The sequence below is a fragment of the Neolamprologus brichardi genome, chromosome 23 (assembly GCF_056152115.1).
Source record: "Neolamprologus brichardi isolate AB-2024 chromosome 23, ASM5615211v1, whole genome shotgun sequence".
NCBI lineage: Eukaryota > Metazoa > Chordata > Actinopteri > Cichliformes > Cichlidae > Neolamprologus > Neolamprologus brichardi.
In genome coordinates, this window is record NC_142125.1 from 31,357,572 (window position 1) to 31,372,059 (window position 14,488).

The 14,488-nt window shown below is 40.3% G+C and overlaps 1 protein-coding gene across 1 annotated transcript; it reads left to right on the forward strand.

The window, feature by feature from the left end:
- Nucleotides 1-4,486: 4,486 nt before the first annotated feature.
- On the forward strand, nucleotides 4,487-11,962 carry LOC102776917 (kelch-like protein 41b). The gene is made up of 6 exons (XM_087836104.1): nucleotides 4,487-5,717; nucleotides 6,588-6,745; nucleotides 7,128-7,235; nucleotides 9,381-9,566; nucleotides 11,309-11,455; nucleotides 11,558-11,962. The coding sequence occupies exons 1-6, from the start codon at nucleotides 4,605-4,607 to the stop codon at nucleotides 11,667-11,669; spliced, it is 1,824 nt and encodes a 607-aa protein (XP_087692230.1). The 5' UTR covers nucleotides 4,487-4,604; the 3' UTR covers nucleotides 11,670-11,962.
- The last annotated feature ends 2,526 nt before the right edge of the window (nucleotides 11,963-14,488 follow it).

Here is a 14,488-nt window from a genome sequence, read left to right on the forward strand (position 1 = left end):
CAGTGCATATATAGGTGTATCATATATAAGAGAGAAATGTTGTTCCTTCAGTATGTTGGCATTACTAAATTTGGCTCATTGCTTACATACATGTGTAAAAAGAAATTGTATGAGCTGTGATAACTGTTTCTGATAAAATGAAGAGTAGATATATAATATATTAAATATTCCTTTATTGGGTGAGAAAATCAGACCATGTCATAACTGCTTTAAGTCATACAGAATAGATATCAGAGCCTTAAACAGGCTGACTTCTGCTAAATGGGTCAAACTGGGCAGAAAGTATACAAACACATAACATCCTTATAGAATATGATGTAACACTATAGATCAACTTACCTCAGAATATATAAAGCATATAAACAATTACAACAATATGATGCAACAAACACAGCAGTGCTACTAATCCAAAATACTCAAAGCTTCATAGAAATGAAACAAACATTTATTTTTAGCTCCATTCTGCTGCTGATACATACTTTAGGTTTCTGAATATTAAACTTGTTGCTGCCTTTCATAGTGTGTAACTTGAAGGCCCTGAGTACTTTCTCTCACACTGCAAACACTGGAATGATCAAATTATTTGAACATTACCTAATAAGACTGATTCAGGACAGACAATTAGTTATGTTAAACTTTCCTAGCAGTCCTTCACAAACAGGGAACAGTCTGTCTATTCTCTCCATCTGTCAGCTGCTGCTGGCTCTTCCTCCTCCTCTTCCTCACACACTGCTGAGTTTGTCCTGGTGGATCATCAGGGGTGCAAAGCCTCACAGATGATGTGCAGCAGTGAGTCCCTCAGTCTGTCCTCACTCTGGACACTTGCAGTCGTCACACATGGAAATCAAATGTGTGATAAGCTGCAGGATTCAAACACAAGTGTAACTTATAAATACATGTTCATACTTTTATTCCACAATCAGAGAGAAAGAAAAAGAGAGAGAGTGCCGGACAGACAGACAGGTGACAGTCTCAGGTGTATACACTGCTACAAAACAGCACAAAAGAAGGAGGATTGTGTTATTACGAAACAAGAAGAGTTCCCAGATGGTACAGTGGACACATGTATGACTGCTGTGATTAAAGCATCTTTCTTTCAGCTTAACGAGTGACCGTCAGCTCGTTCAAATACATGTTAAAGTCCGTTTGGCTCGACACCACCGAACAGAGGCAGCAATATAACAGAGTTAACATTAACAGTGCAGTGAATCCTGCTTGTGCCGTGATATTCAGGACTGCAAACCGAGCAGCATCACTGACTTTCAGCTTGTTGTGTTTGTGGATATATGACTGACTTTAATTATCCATCAAATCATCACATTATCTGTAAGATTACAGTCAACTATTGAACAGCGTATATTTTGAAGTAAGGCTTTAAAACCAAGTTAGTACAAACATCACTAATGTCATATAACTTTCCCAACATGTGGCCAACAGTAATGTTTTAATGTTCTTCATTATAAAAAACATTTGCGCATAAATAAGTGACATAATATTCAGTACTTACTTCTGAAAGTTTACTCTTTGGCGGCTCCGCTTCAGCCGTTTTTTTCGGCAAAATTATCCACACCACAACTGCGCTATGAAATCTGGGATATGTTGGGCCATGAAGGCTACACCGACCCATCCTTAAAATTCAGGGAAATTAAGGACGCATTTGAGGGCCGCATTTCGAGCAGCCTTTGAATTGGGACAGCCTTCGTCATGTCGCTGTGACGTAAACCTTAAAATACGGCCTTTAAGGCTGCAGACCCCAAATCCAGTCATTGGTACTTCCTGGCTTGTGTAGTTACTAGGTAACAAAAGCTCAACACTGCCCCTAGCGTCCTGGAGCACTTCCGTTGTGTTTAGGAATTTGCATGTGTTTTGGAGTTTGCATATGTTTTGGAGTTTGCAAGTGTTTTGGAGTTTGTACGTGCTTTGTCTCTAGGGGCCACCGTAGGTGACCGACCAAAACTCCTCCATCTTTTATAAAACAAGTAAGCACCCAACGAGAATAAGGGGCCAGTCAGAGTAAAATATAATTTAATTTTGATCCACTTACCCCAACAGTAATTTTTATACAGTCCCTTAATACCCTGGACAAATGGCTACTTAAATGTGATTTCAATATGGTGTAAGTGTGCATAATTAACCTCCTGTGGCTTTAGGGAAGTGGCAGAGTCAGCTCTATCCTTCTCCTTAAATTACATTAGACACTCCTCGACAAGTGCCATAGTGTGATCTATCTTTAGCGCTGCCCACGGGAGAAATGTTACCTAACTCTACACACTCCTCACTTTATCAGGCAACAGGAATAAGACTCATATTGATTCAGACGCACCAGTAATTACCTTTTTTATTGGCATTTTAACATCTTGTAGTAACTTCTGCGGTGTGACCATCCATCCATTCAAGACCAAGGAAATCAAATAAATGTTTTCATTTTAAAATCATCTTGGTGAATGGAAGAGTGTTTTAAAAGGTTCAATAGCGGAGTGCCACACACACATGCTGACACAAACCAACAGCCAACAAGGAAAGTGCTGAATAATGCTGATTGGTGGAAAGAAGTTCTTCTAGAGACAATTTTTGCTGTCATCATGCAAAATTCACTCATATCAATAGACTCCTGCTCATGTGAGTAATTTACAAGAACTTGCCACATTATCTTATTATTATCCTGAATTTTTTGTGTTCTCTGTAAAGTGCACAAACACACGTTACAAATGACCCATTTGTGGTGGAGTATCAGTCTGCTGTAATCCATTAGCATTTGATTTCCATGAATTGATTTTGAATTTCATTTCTTTTCATTTCTCGTCAATATTTTTCTGTTTGACTTCGAGCTCAGATATTAGCATAAATATAAATGTTAATATTGTTAATGCCTGCCTTCCTGCAGGCATTAACAATAATAAAGTGAATTGTTAATGCTATCTCCATCCATCTTCTTCTGCTTATCCAGGGCCGGGTCGCGGGGGCAGCAGCCTAAGTAGAGAAGCCCAGACCTCCCTCTCCCCAGCTACCTGCTCCAGGTTGTCTGGGGGAACACCAAGAGGTATATAATCTCTCCAGCATGTCCTGGTTCTGCCCCGGGGCCTCTTCCCGGTGGGACATGACACCTCACCCAGGAGGTGTCCAGGAGGCATCCTCGTCAGATGCCCAAACCACCTCAACTTTGATGTGGAGGAGTAGTGACTCTACTCTGAGCCCCTCCCAGATGGCTGAACTTCCCGGCCACTCTTCAGAGGAAGCCCATTTGTGCTGCTTGCCAGGCATAGCCCGAAAAAGGGACATGGGCAGGGGTGCGCACAAGTTTTCAAAATAAAAAACGCGCACCAGATAAGAAGTTGCAATGTCAGAAGGAGTCCAAACCGCAAAAGGAGCGCTTCTGACATTTCTTTGGAGATGGAGGAACATCAAGGTAATTGCTTAAAAGAGCTTGCTTCTTTGACATCTTTAAGTGTTCTAAACAAATGTCTGTCCTCCACAAAATTTAATGTACGCAAACATGCGTTGCAACTTCTTATCTGGTGTGCGTCTTTTATTTTGACAGCGCATGCACACCTGCAGACCACTTATGTGCACCCCTGGACATGGGCCCATCTTCCTGCAGGCCTACCACCCACAGGAGGCACCGTAGGGGCCGGGAGTGGAGGCCCTGGAGGTCCGATCCCCAGCTACCAAGACTTGATGCAATACTATAATGTTAAAATACATCAAACAGAAAAACCTACTCACAGTTACACACAGGTGGTGTTCATTTGGAACGAAGACCACCTGAAAGTTCTTGTGTGAGTATTTTCTATTTGTATGCACTCTTCACTATCTCATTTCATAAACACTGATAATTTGTTGGTTTCTGAGTTCAGCTTTGATGATGGATTATTTTTTTTCTTTTATTATCATAGGTTTACTGATTTAGGCTACTTTTTTACTATGATAAAACAAGAACTTGAGAAGGATGGTATCATAACGTTGGGGGAATCTTTTGGTCCTAGGTTCAGATGTGCCACAATTTAAAACTGACTTTATATTATCTGCAAAATCTGATATCAATAATATAATGCGAAGCAATGGAAATTGGAGTATGTTTCAGTACAAAAGCACATAAGTGGCTATAATTATCTGAAAATGTAAATGCAAAAAAACTCAATAAGCCAGTGAACAATATGTCCAACTTCAAGAGGGTGCACTTATTTTGAATATGACAGCGATTGCTGTAAATATCTCCTAAGACTCCAACTTAAGGAAAGCTATTTGTAGGATGTGACCACATTGTCTCCACTGTTACCTACCCTGTGACACTCTGGGAGCTGAATCATGGTGGCATATCCCCAGCCAGTTGCTTCTTTCAGTCTATGGCAGCAGCTGCTCAACCCTGGCCTGTGGTGCACTGTGATTTGGCCCAGTTAAATTCCATAGAAGCTGAACCATTCAGGGGGGCAGAGGGAACTATATTTAGAGTGGGACAGGATTAAATTGCAGGGTCTTCACACAGGGAACCTTTTCTTTGCTCTGCCTTTTCCAGCCAGCACTGACTGCCAAGAGGACCTGTGGCCACTGTCTCTTTCCTCTCTCCACCAACTCCTTTGTTCTCCTACTGTTTACCTCCTGACACCATGGACCCCAACGCCATCAAGGAGGAGCTGCGCCTGTTTCAGAGCACCCTGCTCCAGGACGGCCTGAAAGAGCTTTTGAATGAGAACAAGTTTGTGGACTGTCACCTGAAGGTAGGCGATCGTAGCTTTCCCTGCCATCGGCTGATCATGGCTGCCTGCAGCCCTTACTTCAGGGAAATTTTCTTTACTGAAGATGGGAAGGAGGTGGAGAACACCAAAGAGGTGGTCCTTGAGGATGTTAACCCTTCCATCCTGGACATGATTATTCAGTACCTCTACTCAGCTGAAATTGATCTCACCGATGACAATGTTCAGGATATAATTGCTGTGGCAAACAGGTTCCAGATCCCTTCTGTCTTCACTGTGTGTGTCAACTACCTTCAGAAGAAGCTGTCCTTGGGTAACTGCTTGGCCATCTTTAGGATGGGCCTGGTGCTCAGCTGTCCCAGGCTCGCCATCGCAGCACGCAACTACATTGCTGAACGCTTTGAACTCCTTTATAAGGAAGAGGAATTCCTAAAACTCGCAGCCCATGAACTGTTTGCCATTATTGGTGGAGACTCGTTGAATGTTGAGAGAGAGGAACTGGTTTTTGAAGCCGTCATGGCCTGGGTCCGCCATGACAGGGAGAAACGCCTCAAGGTCTTGAAGGATGCTTTTAACTGTATCCGGTTCCGCCTCCTGCCTGAGAAATACTTCAAAGAGAGAGTGGAGACTGAAGAGATGATCAAAGCTGACCCAGAGCTTCAGAAGATGATTCAGGTCATCAGGGATGCTTTCAAGGGCAAACTGCCAGAGAAACCCAAGAAGAATGAGGGCGAGGAGGGGGCCAGCAAGGAAGGAGGTGAAGAGGAGGACAGTCCATTCCCTGGATTCCTGAATGATAATCGCAGACAAGGCATGTATGCTCGTGACTTCATCCTGATGATCAATGACACGGCAGCAGTGGGATATGACGTCAGTGAGAACGAGTGCTTCCTGGCAGCCATGTCCGAGCAGGTGCCACGTAACCACGTTAGCCTGGTGACAAAGAAGAACCAGCTATACATCATTGGAGGACTCTTTGTCGACGAGGAAAACAAGGATGTTCCTCTGCAATGTTATGCATATTTGGTGAGGAGTTTTTCTTTTCATTTGACATTATCATTTCTCTCTAGTAGGCGATCTCCTATTTGGTAAGGAAAAATGTATATTTCCTGACTGATCATGAGTCGTTGCAGGAGGTCGCTGGCTGCTGCTGGGTGAAATCACTCAAAAAGCTTGAGTGACATGTGACATGAACCAGAAACTGAGGATATTCCCTATTTGAAGTAAAATGTGTTCCTCATCCTGAAACTAAGACACTTTGAAAACAGCAAACAGTCTCATTTTTTGCAAGAAGCAAGAAGCTTAAAGGCAGGGAAAACGTCTGTTTTTTAAAATTAAATGTTTATATCAACAGTACAGAAATACAGTATAAATCTGATTCAGTATCACTGGGTTATATTGTGTTACATAGTTAGCTTTAGATATTATGGTGGTTGTGAAACTTTTAAAAGTTAAATGATAGCTGGTCTAGCACTAGTTTTCAAGTTTAGTGGATAAAAGAAACAGTAGTATCAGTTAACCTAAACCATCTTGTGGGATTTTATTTTAATTCCTTATTCAAACTATAAATAAACTAGAGGGAAAATAGAAGTGAAAGTTATTTTTTTTAGCATGTGATAACAAAAAAAGCTGCAACATAGTTCTATCTGAATTCTCTTTCCAATAAAAGATGAATTACATTCCCCAAGTTCTCCATCAGGTCTACGCAAAATACACAATTAAGAATGTGATAGAGGCCTTGAACTGCTGTATCTTGCAGCATAATCAATATGCGGATATCATGGAGCATAACAAGCAGATTCATGAGGTGAAAAAGACAAAGAGCTAATGGGTGCTAAAAGTATGCTTTCTCCACTCTTGTGAGTTATAGTTTTGTTTTTTTTACCTCCTCCACAGTTGGATCCGTTCAGCTCAGACTGGATCGCGCTGCCCCCAATGCCTTCTCCAAGATGTCTCTTTAACATCGGAGAGAGCGAGAACCTGCTGTTTGCTGTGGCTGGAAAAGACCTCCAGTCCAATGAATCATTGGATAGCGTGATGTGCTATGATACTGAGTCAGTGGTATTTCTTTGTTTTGATCCCTACTTCCCCCATTTCTCATTAAACATCTCACGTTTGATCATTTTTTAGGTGATAATTAACCAAGGAGATTTAATTGCATTTCTTTGTTTTAACTAAGGATTTTCTGGTATTGAATTTAATTAATTAATTAAAATCTGAAGTTGTTGATCGGCTCAGGCTGTTTTTTTTGTTTTTTTTAACAATTGAATAGTAGTTTTTTATTTCTTGCATTCATTTGTGGGCCATTTAAGTTATTGACATTACTCATATATATAACTTTTTAAAAAAAATCCCAAACAAATTAGAAGCAATGAATTCAAGGGAAGAGAATAACACTTAATGAGTTCAGTTGCTTACAATTGTCACATTCTTCAGGAAGATGAGGTGGAGCGAGACCAAAAAGCTTCCCCTGAAGATCCACGGCCATGCAGTTGTCTCCCACAAAGGGCTGGTCTATAGCATTGGAGGAAAGACGGATGACAAGTGAGTAAAGGACCTTTTGTATGTTTGTATGTTTCTTGTTCTTATACTTTAGAGTGGAAACTTTAATCTGAATGCTCACTGTAAAGAATTCCGACCCAACACACTGTGTTTCCATTCGGTTTGAGCTTTTCCTCAAGCACACAGTAATACTTTTCCCGGCTCGGCACACATGGCAGCCAACTTCCAGTCAGCTGCACACCCCTCCCCCTCTGGTCTCCAACATCACTGAAAAAGGGAAATCCTTGTCAGCACAATGACATCCACCTGTCCCTCCAACCTCCCTGCCACCACCCCTCCCCTGTAGCTGGGCCAGGGATCGCACCTCCACCACACTCACTGATTATCCTAGTCTTAGGATAAAGATTAGTATGGGTTTTGTATTCTGTCGTGATATTTAAGACAAGGGTGTTTATTGTGAATGCTTTAAGTCAATCAGAATCAAAATCAGAAGACTTTATTTATCCCCAAGGAGCAATTAACAAACAACAGAGCAGCATTACGTTGAAGATAAGGACAATAAAAACAGGCAATAAGAGTGAATTTAATAAATACACAGAATATACAATATATACGGTTTTAAAATTACACGGTTTTAAAATTAAAGTGACTGAAAGGTGAATAAATAACTGTAAGTGACTAAAAGTGAATAAAGTGTCGGTAGTATAAGAAGAGTGTAGTTTATGTTTATGGGTGTGGGAAATGGTCTTACCGGCTGGAGTTAAAAAGCAGAGTGGCTGTGGGGACAAAGGTGGCTCTCCTCCTCTCAGTCCTGCAGGAAATGCAGTGGAGGCGTCGCCCAGAGGGGAGCCGTTGAAATGCCGGGTGAAGAATGTGAGATGGGTGTCCCCACAGAGATAGTTGAACAAATGTGAGTGTGTAATCTAATATATGCTGCAATCATGGAAAATACCAGCCCTGTGCATCTCTTGTTACAGCCAGCATATGCTATTTTTCCTCTCTCTCTATGCCTGAGATAGAAGCCAGAGCTGGGAAGGGACACACTTTCTACAGCAAAATGAACCTTAGGCTTTAAAACTGTAATAAGACATGCAGTCAGCTCTTGATTTCAGCTGTCAGTAAAACAGGCTGCTAATTACCAAATGTAAACAGATGTGCTCGACCTGGCTTAATTTAGCTAGGACTATCACCAGAATGTCTCAACCAAGAGGAAAATAAGAGCAAGAGGTAAGGGTAAATGGCACTTTTCTACAGCATACTACATTAGCCCATTCACTCCAGCACTTTTCTCTACACCCAACAGCTTGTCGTAACTAAAGTTACAGTTTTAAGTTACAACTTTAAACTTTAAATTCAGATCTTTAAAAAAAGATCGGTTAGTTTTGTAACCGCATAAGAATACTTTTTGGTCTAGCTGCTCCGTTTGCCCATTTAACAACATTTAACTGTTTCCCAAACCGACACAGCAAATGTTTAATTAGGAGGAAAATGGAATCACTGTTCAGACTTTCAGTCTTTTGATTAAGTAACAATGAATGTCAACCTAACACTGACTGCAATTAGTAAAGGTTTGTGAACCTTTACTAATTTTGTCCCTATGTCTTTAAGCGCTCCTCCTCAGGACACCTTCGTTTGTTATATAGATTACGTTTACTAACTGCTTGTTGTGTCATTTCTCTTTTCTTTTCTTGTAGAACCTTTTTTGGTCCATTTACTGACTCCTGTTCTGCTCTTTATCCACGTGAATCTTTTCTTTCTTCAAATGTGTTCCTGTTGATTGGTGTTTAGAGGCTGTGCCCTTTCCAATAGAGAAATCATGATTTTTTTTTTAATGAAGGCTTCATGTTGAAACACACTGCGAGTCCATTAGTCCAATTAGTAAAAAAAAAATAATAATAATGAAGACATGAGGATACATTTTTATAATCAATCATTTAAACGTTGGCTTTAAGATTAAATTTCTTTGTCGGTAAACAAACATGTATCTTTCCTTATTTAAAAGCAATTGATTTAAATTATCATCATTTTCATTTTAGAGCTGTGTATTTGTACAAAAAAGATGCTTAAAGCACCCATTAATTGCATCTATTTGTGTAGGTGACATCACCAAGTCAACACCAAAAATGAACAAAAAAGTTTGACAGCTTTTGATGCTGAAAGTCCCACATCTTTCCTTCATCTTCACAGCAAAGCCCTTAACAAGATGTTTGTGTATAACCACAAACAGTCAGAGTGGAGGGAGCAGGCAGCCATGAAGACACCCAGAGCCATGTTTGGAGCAGTTGTCCACAATGGCAAGATCATAGTGGTTGGTGGAGTCAACGAGGAAGGCCTCACTGCCTCGTGTGAAGCCTATGACTTTGCAACGAACAAGTATGAATATGTTTGCAACTTTCCTTTTAAATGAGAACACTCATTAGTCACTTTATTAGGTACACCTATTCAGCAGTTTGTTAATGCATATATCTAATGAGCCAATCGCATGGCAGCAACTCAGTGCATCATGTAGGCCTGGTCAAGGAAGTCTGCTCAAGTTCAAACTGAGCATCGGAATGGGTAAGAAGGGTCATTTAAGGGAGCAAGTTATGGTCTAAGGATTTTAGAAACGACTGAAATTTTCTACTGAAGTTTTCCCACACTATCATCTCTAGGGTTTCCCGGGAATGTTCTGAAAAAGTATCCAGTAAGCAGGAGCCCTCTTGTTCATGTTAGAGGTCAGAGATAGACAGACTGCTCAAGTCACCAGTCACAAGGTCTTACTCCAGTGGACAGGGCTGGACTGGGACAGCCCTGGCATTTTTGGTCAAGGCGGGCCAACCATCATTTCCTTATTATTATTTTTTTTAAGAATATGTATATCTGTCAGGCATACACATATTATGCATTGTTTATGTTTTTGTTTGATTATAGATATTGAAACAGGTTCTCATCAGGTACAGTTGTTTTTGAGTTGTTTCTTAGTTGCTACATTTTAGATATAAGCAGTGGCTCATGATGAAAGTAGCCATTTTCTCCCTTCCTAATTATGTCCCTCCATCTATCTTCTTTTCATCTAAGTTTCATCTTCCTCCATCTCTTACTCACTTCTACACAGCTGGTTCAGCAGCAGCCTCCTGTAACTGTGATGCCTGGTTACTAGTTGCTGTTCACGGTGCAGCAGCGCCAACAACAAATATGTTGTTAATTTGACCCATTTTGCTGCATCTATTTTTAAGTTTCTTTTTATTATTTTCTTTTAGCTTTTCAGCTCCACCTTTTACTCACTTCTTCTACACTAAACTTCTTCCACAAGCTGCACCAGTGAATAGAGAAGGGGGGAGAGAGGAGGGGCTGATCGCATTTAAGAGATTTAATTGGGCAATACAGTGTAAGTAATAAAAATGAACCAATGGGCCCCCCCAGTGCTTGCACGGCAGCGGCCTTTCAATCCATTGGCCCAAAATGCCAGATGACCAGTCCAGCCCTGCCAGTAGAGCACCTTTGGGATGTGGTAGAACAGGATGTTTTATCACATGTCACATTTAAAATCATCCCACATCCCCCAAGATGGCTAGAACGATCACAGCGCTCACTGGTTCTTCATGCTCATTGAGTCAAACCTTTCTCTAATAATTTTAGCTAGCTGGCTTCTCAGTGCGATTTATCTGCCCTAGCTAGTGCAGTATCTAGATAGGATTAAAAGGAGCATCAATACTAATAAAACATTTATAGATTTATCATAGTGTGGTTTATTTATTTGCAGCAGCAACCTCTATCGGGTTGATTTAGATTTGCTTTGGCGCTGTAGTTGCTATAGCTAACTGGAGCCTATTGGCTCAGATTAACAGTATTTAAGCTAGCTAGTTTAAACTCTGACATTAAAATTTCTGCAATTAAGTGCAAATTACAAATACATTTAAGTTACAGGACTGGTTAATTTACTTGTTTATAACCAACAGAATTTTTTTGTTTAAAAAAAATGTTGCACTCATTTGGCTTTGATAAACTACATTTCAGTTATCGGCCAAAAGAAAAGAGAAATACTGAAACTGGAAAAAATGACTGCGGTACAAACTACAGCAACAGGGATAGCTTAGACTTATTTCCTACCTTCTCCTAATGTTGTGTCTCCTCAGGTGGGAGCCCTTCACAGAGTTTCCTCAGGAGAGAAGCTCGGTCAACCTAGTGAGCAATGGTGGCTCGCTTTACGCTGTGGGTGGCTTTGCTATGGTTCAGATGGAGAACAAGGAGGTGACTCCCACAGAGGTCACTGATGTCTGGCAGTAAGTCTTATTAAGTTAAGGGACCCAGATTTACAGGCTTTTATTTTTTATATTGCTACTTTGCTCGTTTGGGAAAAATGACTCAATTCTCGCTCTTGTTAGGTATGAGGAAGACAAGAAGCAGTGGAGCGGCATGCTGAGGGAGATGCGCTATGCTGCTGGATCCTCCTGTGTTTCTATGCGCCTCAATGCTGCAAAGATGCCTAAACTGTAGACAGAAGCAGTTTCTTTTCTTTCTTACACATCCCCACCATCAACATCTTCTGTCACCCTCTCCTCCTTAGGCGAGCTACCCCCTGGCCACCTAATCCTCTCTACTCAGATTTCTGTGCGTCGAGTTGATCTTTGACATTCATTTTTTTCTGAACTAAGATAATTTTTATCTCTACAATAAAACACTTGCTTCTGGACTGCGCCATCCCGACAGTGAATAGAAGTCACAATTTAGAGTGATTTCTATTCACTTTTCTAGCTTCCCTTTTGTAAAATAAACATTTGTAAACTTCAGCTTCTTTTACTGCTTTTAAGTGTGTGCGTGAGGGACATTACAGAGGACATCAGCATGTCCAGGGCAGCCAAGGGAAAAAAGACATATATTTGTAGATGCAGATGCGTTATGCTTTGAGGTAATGTCAGGTAGACTTGACACTCAGCGTAATGACCTTTAAACACGGGACAAATATTAAGCATGACAGCGGTCAACACTGCATGCTCTAGCGATAGCAGCAGTCAAACATAATGTGAGAATTGTAGGCGTGTTTTTGCAGCTTACCCCGACAATGAGTGAAATATATTCACACTGAAAAATAACAGCGTGCATGTTTTTATGTTTACATTATAAAGAATGACACAAAAGAAAGAGGAGATTGCACAAGGTTTAAATCAATATTTCAGTGTGGTCTGTAGCTGATGACTACATGAGGTGGGAAGATGTGTTAAGGCGGCTGCAATCATTAATGCTTGAAGTGAATCATTAACAAAGACAAGCAACCTATTTATAAGTACTGAACTACAACGCTATGAAAAAGTACCCCCCTCCCACTACCTGATTTCTCTCCTTTTTAAAACATTTTGCTTGTTTTTCAGACTTACATGTTTGAGATCACCCACACACAACCTGAGTAAATGCAAAATGCAGTTTTTAAAAAGACATTGTATTTATTAAAGAGAAAACAGGTAGCCAGACCTACCTAATCATATGTGAAAAAGTAATTGCTGGTTTGGTACTACCTTTAGCAACGAAAACTGCACCCAAGTATTTGTAATGACTGCTAATGAGTCTTTCACATTGCTGTAGAGGACTTTTGGCCCATTCCTTTATGCACAATTGTTTTAATTCAACCACATTGGAGGGTTTTCATGCATTATAAGCCTATTTAAGATCATGCCAAAGTACCTTAAATTGATTTGAGCCCTGAATTTGACTAGGCCACTCTGAACAATTAAATTTAGTTCCTTTTTTGAGCCATTCAGAGGTTGTCTTACTACTGCATAACACAAGTGTGATTGAGCTTCTGGGTATGAATTGAAGGCTCCTTCAGGATTTTCTAGTGAAGTAGAGTCCATGAATTTTATAAGTGGAAAAAAATGGATGGATGGACAGATGGAACGTGTCCAGGTCCTGTCGTGAGGCAGCAAAGGAGCTGCATAGGTCAAATGCACTTGGTTTTAAATCTTGTCTATTTCTAGCAGCACTTGTGAGCTCTTTGAGATGATTAGGAACAAAATGCTTTAATTGCCTCAAGATAGAAGTGCAGAAAACTCAGCTGTTGTGCTTTTGGAAATTGTCCTTATTCACACTTTGCTGCTCCTTTCTCCTGTTTTTATCCTCAGGTAAGTAGTGGTAGCAACATCAGGAAGAAGGAACACAAGAAGCCAAGTAGTCAAAAAAAAATAAAAACACATGTTAGAAAAGTAAAATAGTCTCAGAACCACTGTAAAATATAATATTAGTTTTTTGCTGGACATTACATTTGCTGGACAGAACTAATTATATTACTAGTTACTGATATCTGACTTCTAGAAAATGCTGCATTTTACTATGTGAGCAGCAGTTTGTTGATCACAGATGTGCACAACTGAAGCACAGTTCACATCATATAAGTTTTAGTGTGACACTTTTGATTGAAACTTACGGTCGAATTTGTAGAAAGTTAAAGTAAAATGGTAACACACTATTATAATTAAGTGTTCATTTCCTGCTTCTAAACCTTCTTGTTCCTTTAATCAGAAACCGTGTGCTAAATTTAGCTCTGTAGTGCCATGCTGAGGTATTCACATGCTCGTTTCAAGAAATGATAAAGACCTCATTAGAAAGTCTTGAGTTCATTCTTGTAAATGAGCACTGGACTGTTTCCTGTGTTGCTAGATCCCCGACATTCCATTCCCTCACCTCACCACCTGAAACCTAAGCTACATAGACAAATTGACGCTTGAGCTTTATCAGCTTAAGTGTGATACCAGGAAGTATGCACTTCACAAAGCTGAAGCTGAAGCACACAACACAGGACTTCAAGTAAAAATATTCTGGACTTTCCCACTTGTGGTGTGTAACAGTGAAAGGAAAGAATAAAAGAGGGTTTGACTGTGGGATGGAAGTGAAAATAGAGACGAGATGCTAAAGGACTGAAGTGCATACTGGTGAGGATACTGGCAGTAGAAGTGAGTAAAAACCTTTTATATAATCGAATGTTACCTTTATGCTGAGATGTAACACTGAAATAATCATTTACAGTTTGAAGTTTTTTTCAAAATGTAATCATTTTAATGAGTGCAAGTTCCAGCCTCATGAAAACCAAGTGTTTATGATGTGTAAGTGACACCTCACACATCCCCTGACATCCATAATGAGAACAGATCGTACTGACAGCATTACAGGATGCCATAGGCACTGTCATATACTGAGAGGCTTTCAGAAATCAGACTGTTGACAAAGAAGGATTTTGCTTGCTTCTTTCCCACGGAGTTTCCTTGATTGTTTGTTTCTTTGCTTGTCCTGCTCTCGCCTTCCTTCCATGAGCAGTAATTGCTGCT

What these genes read in the sequence shown, in the direction of transcription:
- LOC102776917 (XM_087836104.1), top strand. Translation starts at nt 4,605, where the DNA reads ATGGACCCCAACGCCATCAAGGAGGAGCTGCGCCTGTTTCAGAGCACC. An exon ending in GGAGGAAAGACGGATGACAA is followed by an intron (nt 7,236 to 9,380) that starts GTGAGTAAAGGA and finishes TCATCTTCACAG; the next exon opens with CAAAGCCCTTAACAAGATGT. An exon ending in GAGGTCACTGATGTCTGGCA is followed by an intron (nt 11,456 to 11,557) that starts GTAAGTCTTATT and finishes CGCTCTTGTTAG; the next exon opens with GTATGAGGAAGACAAGAAGC.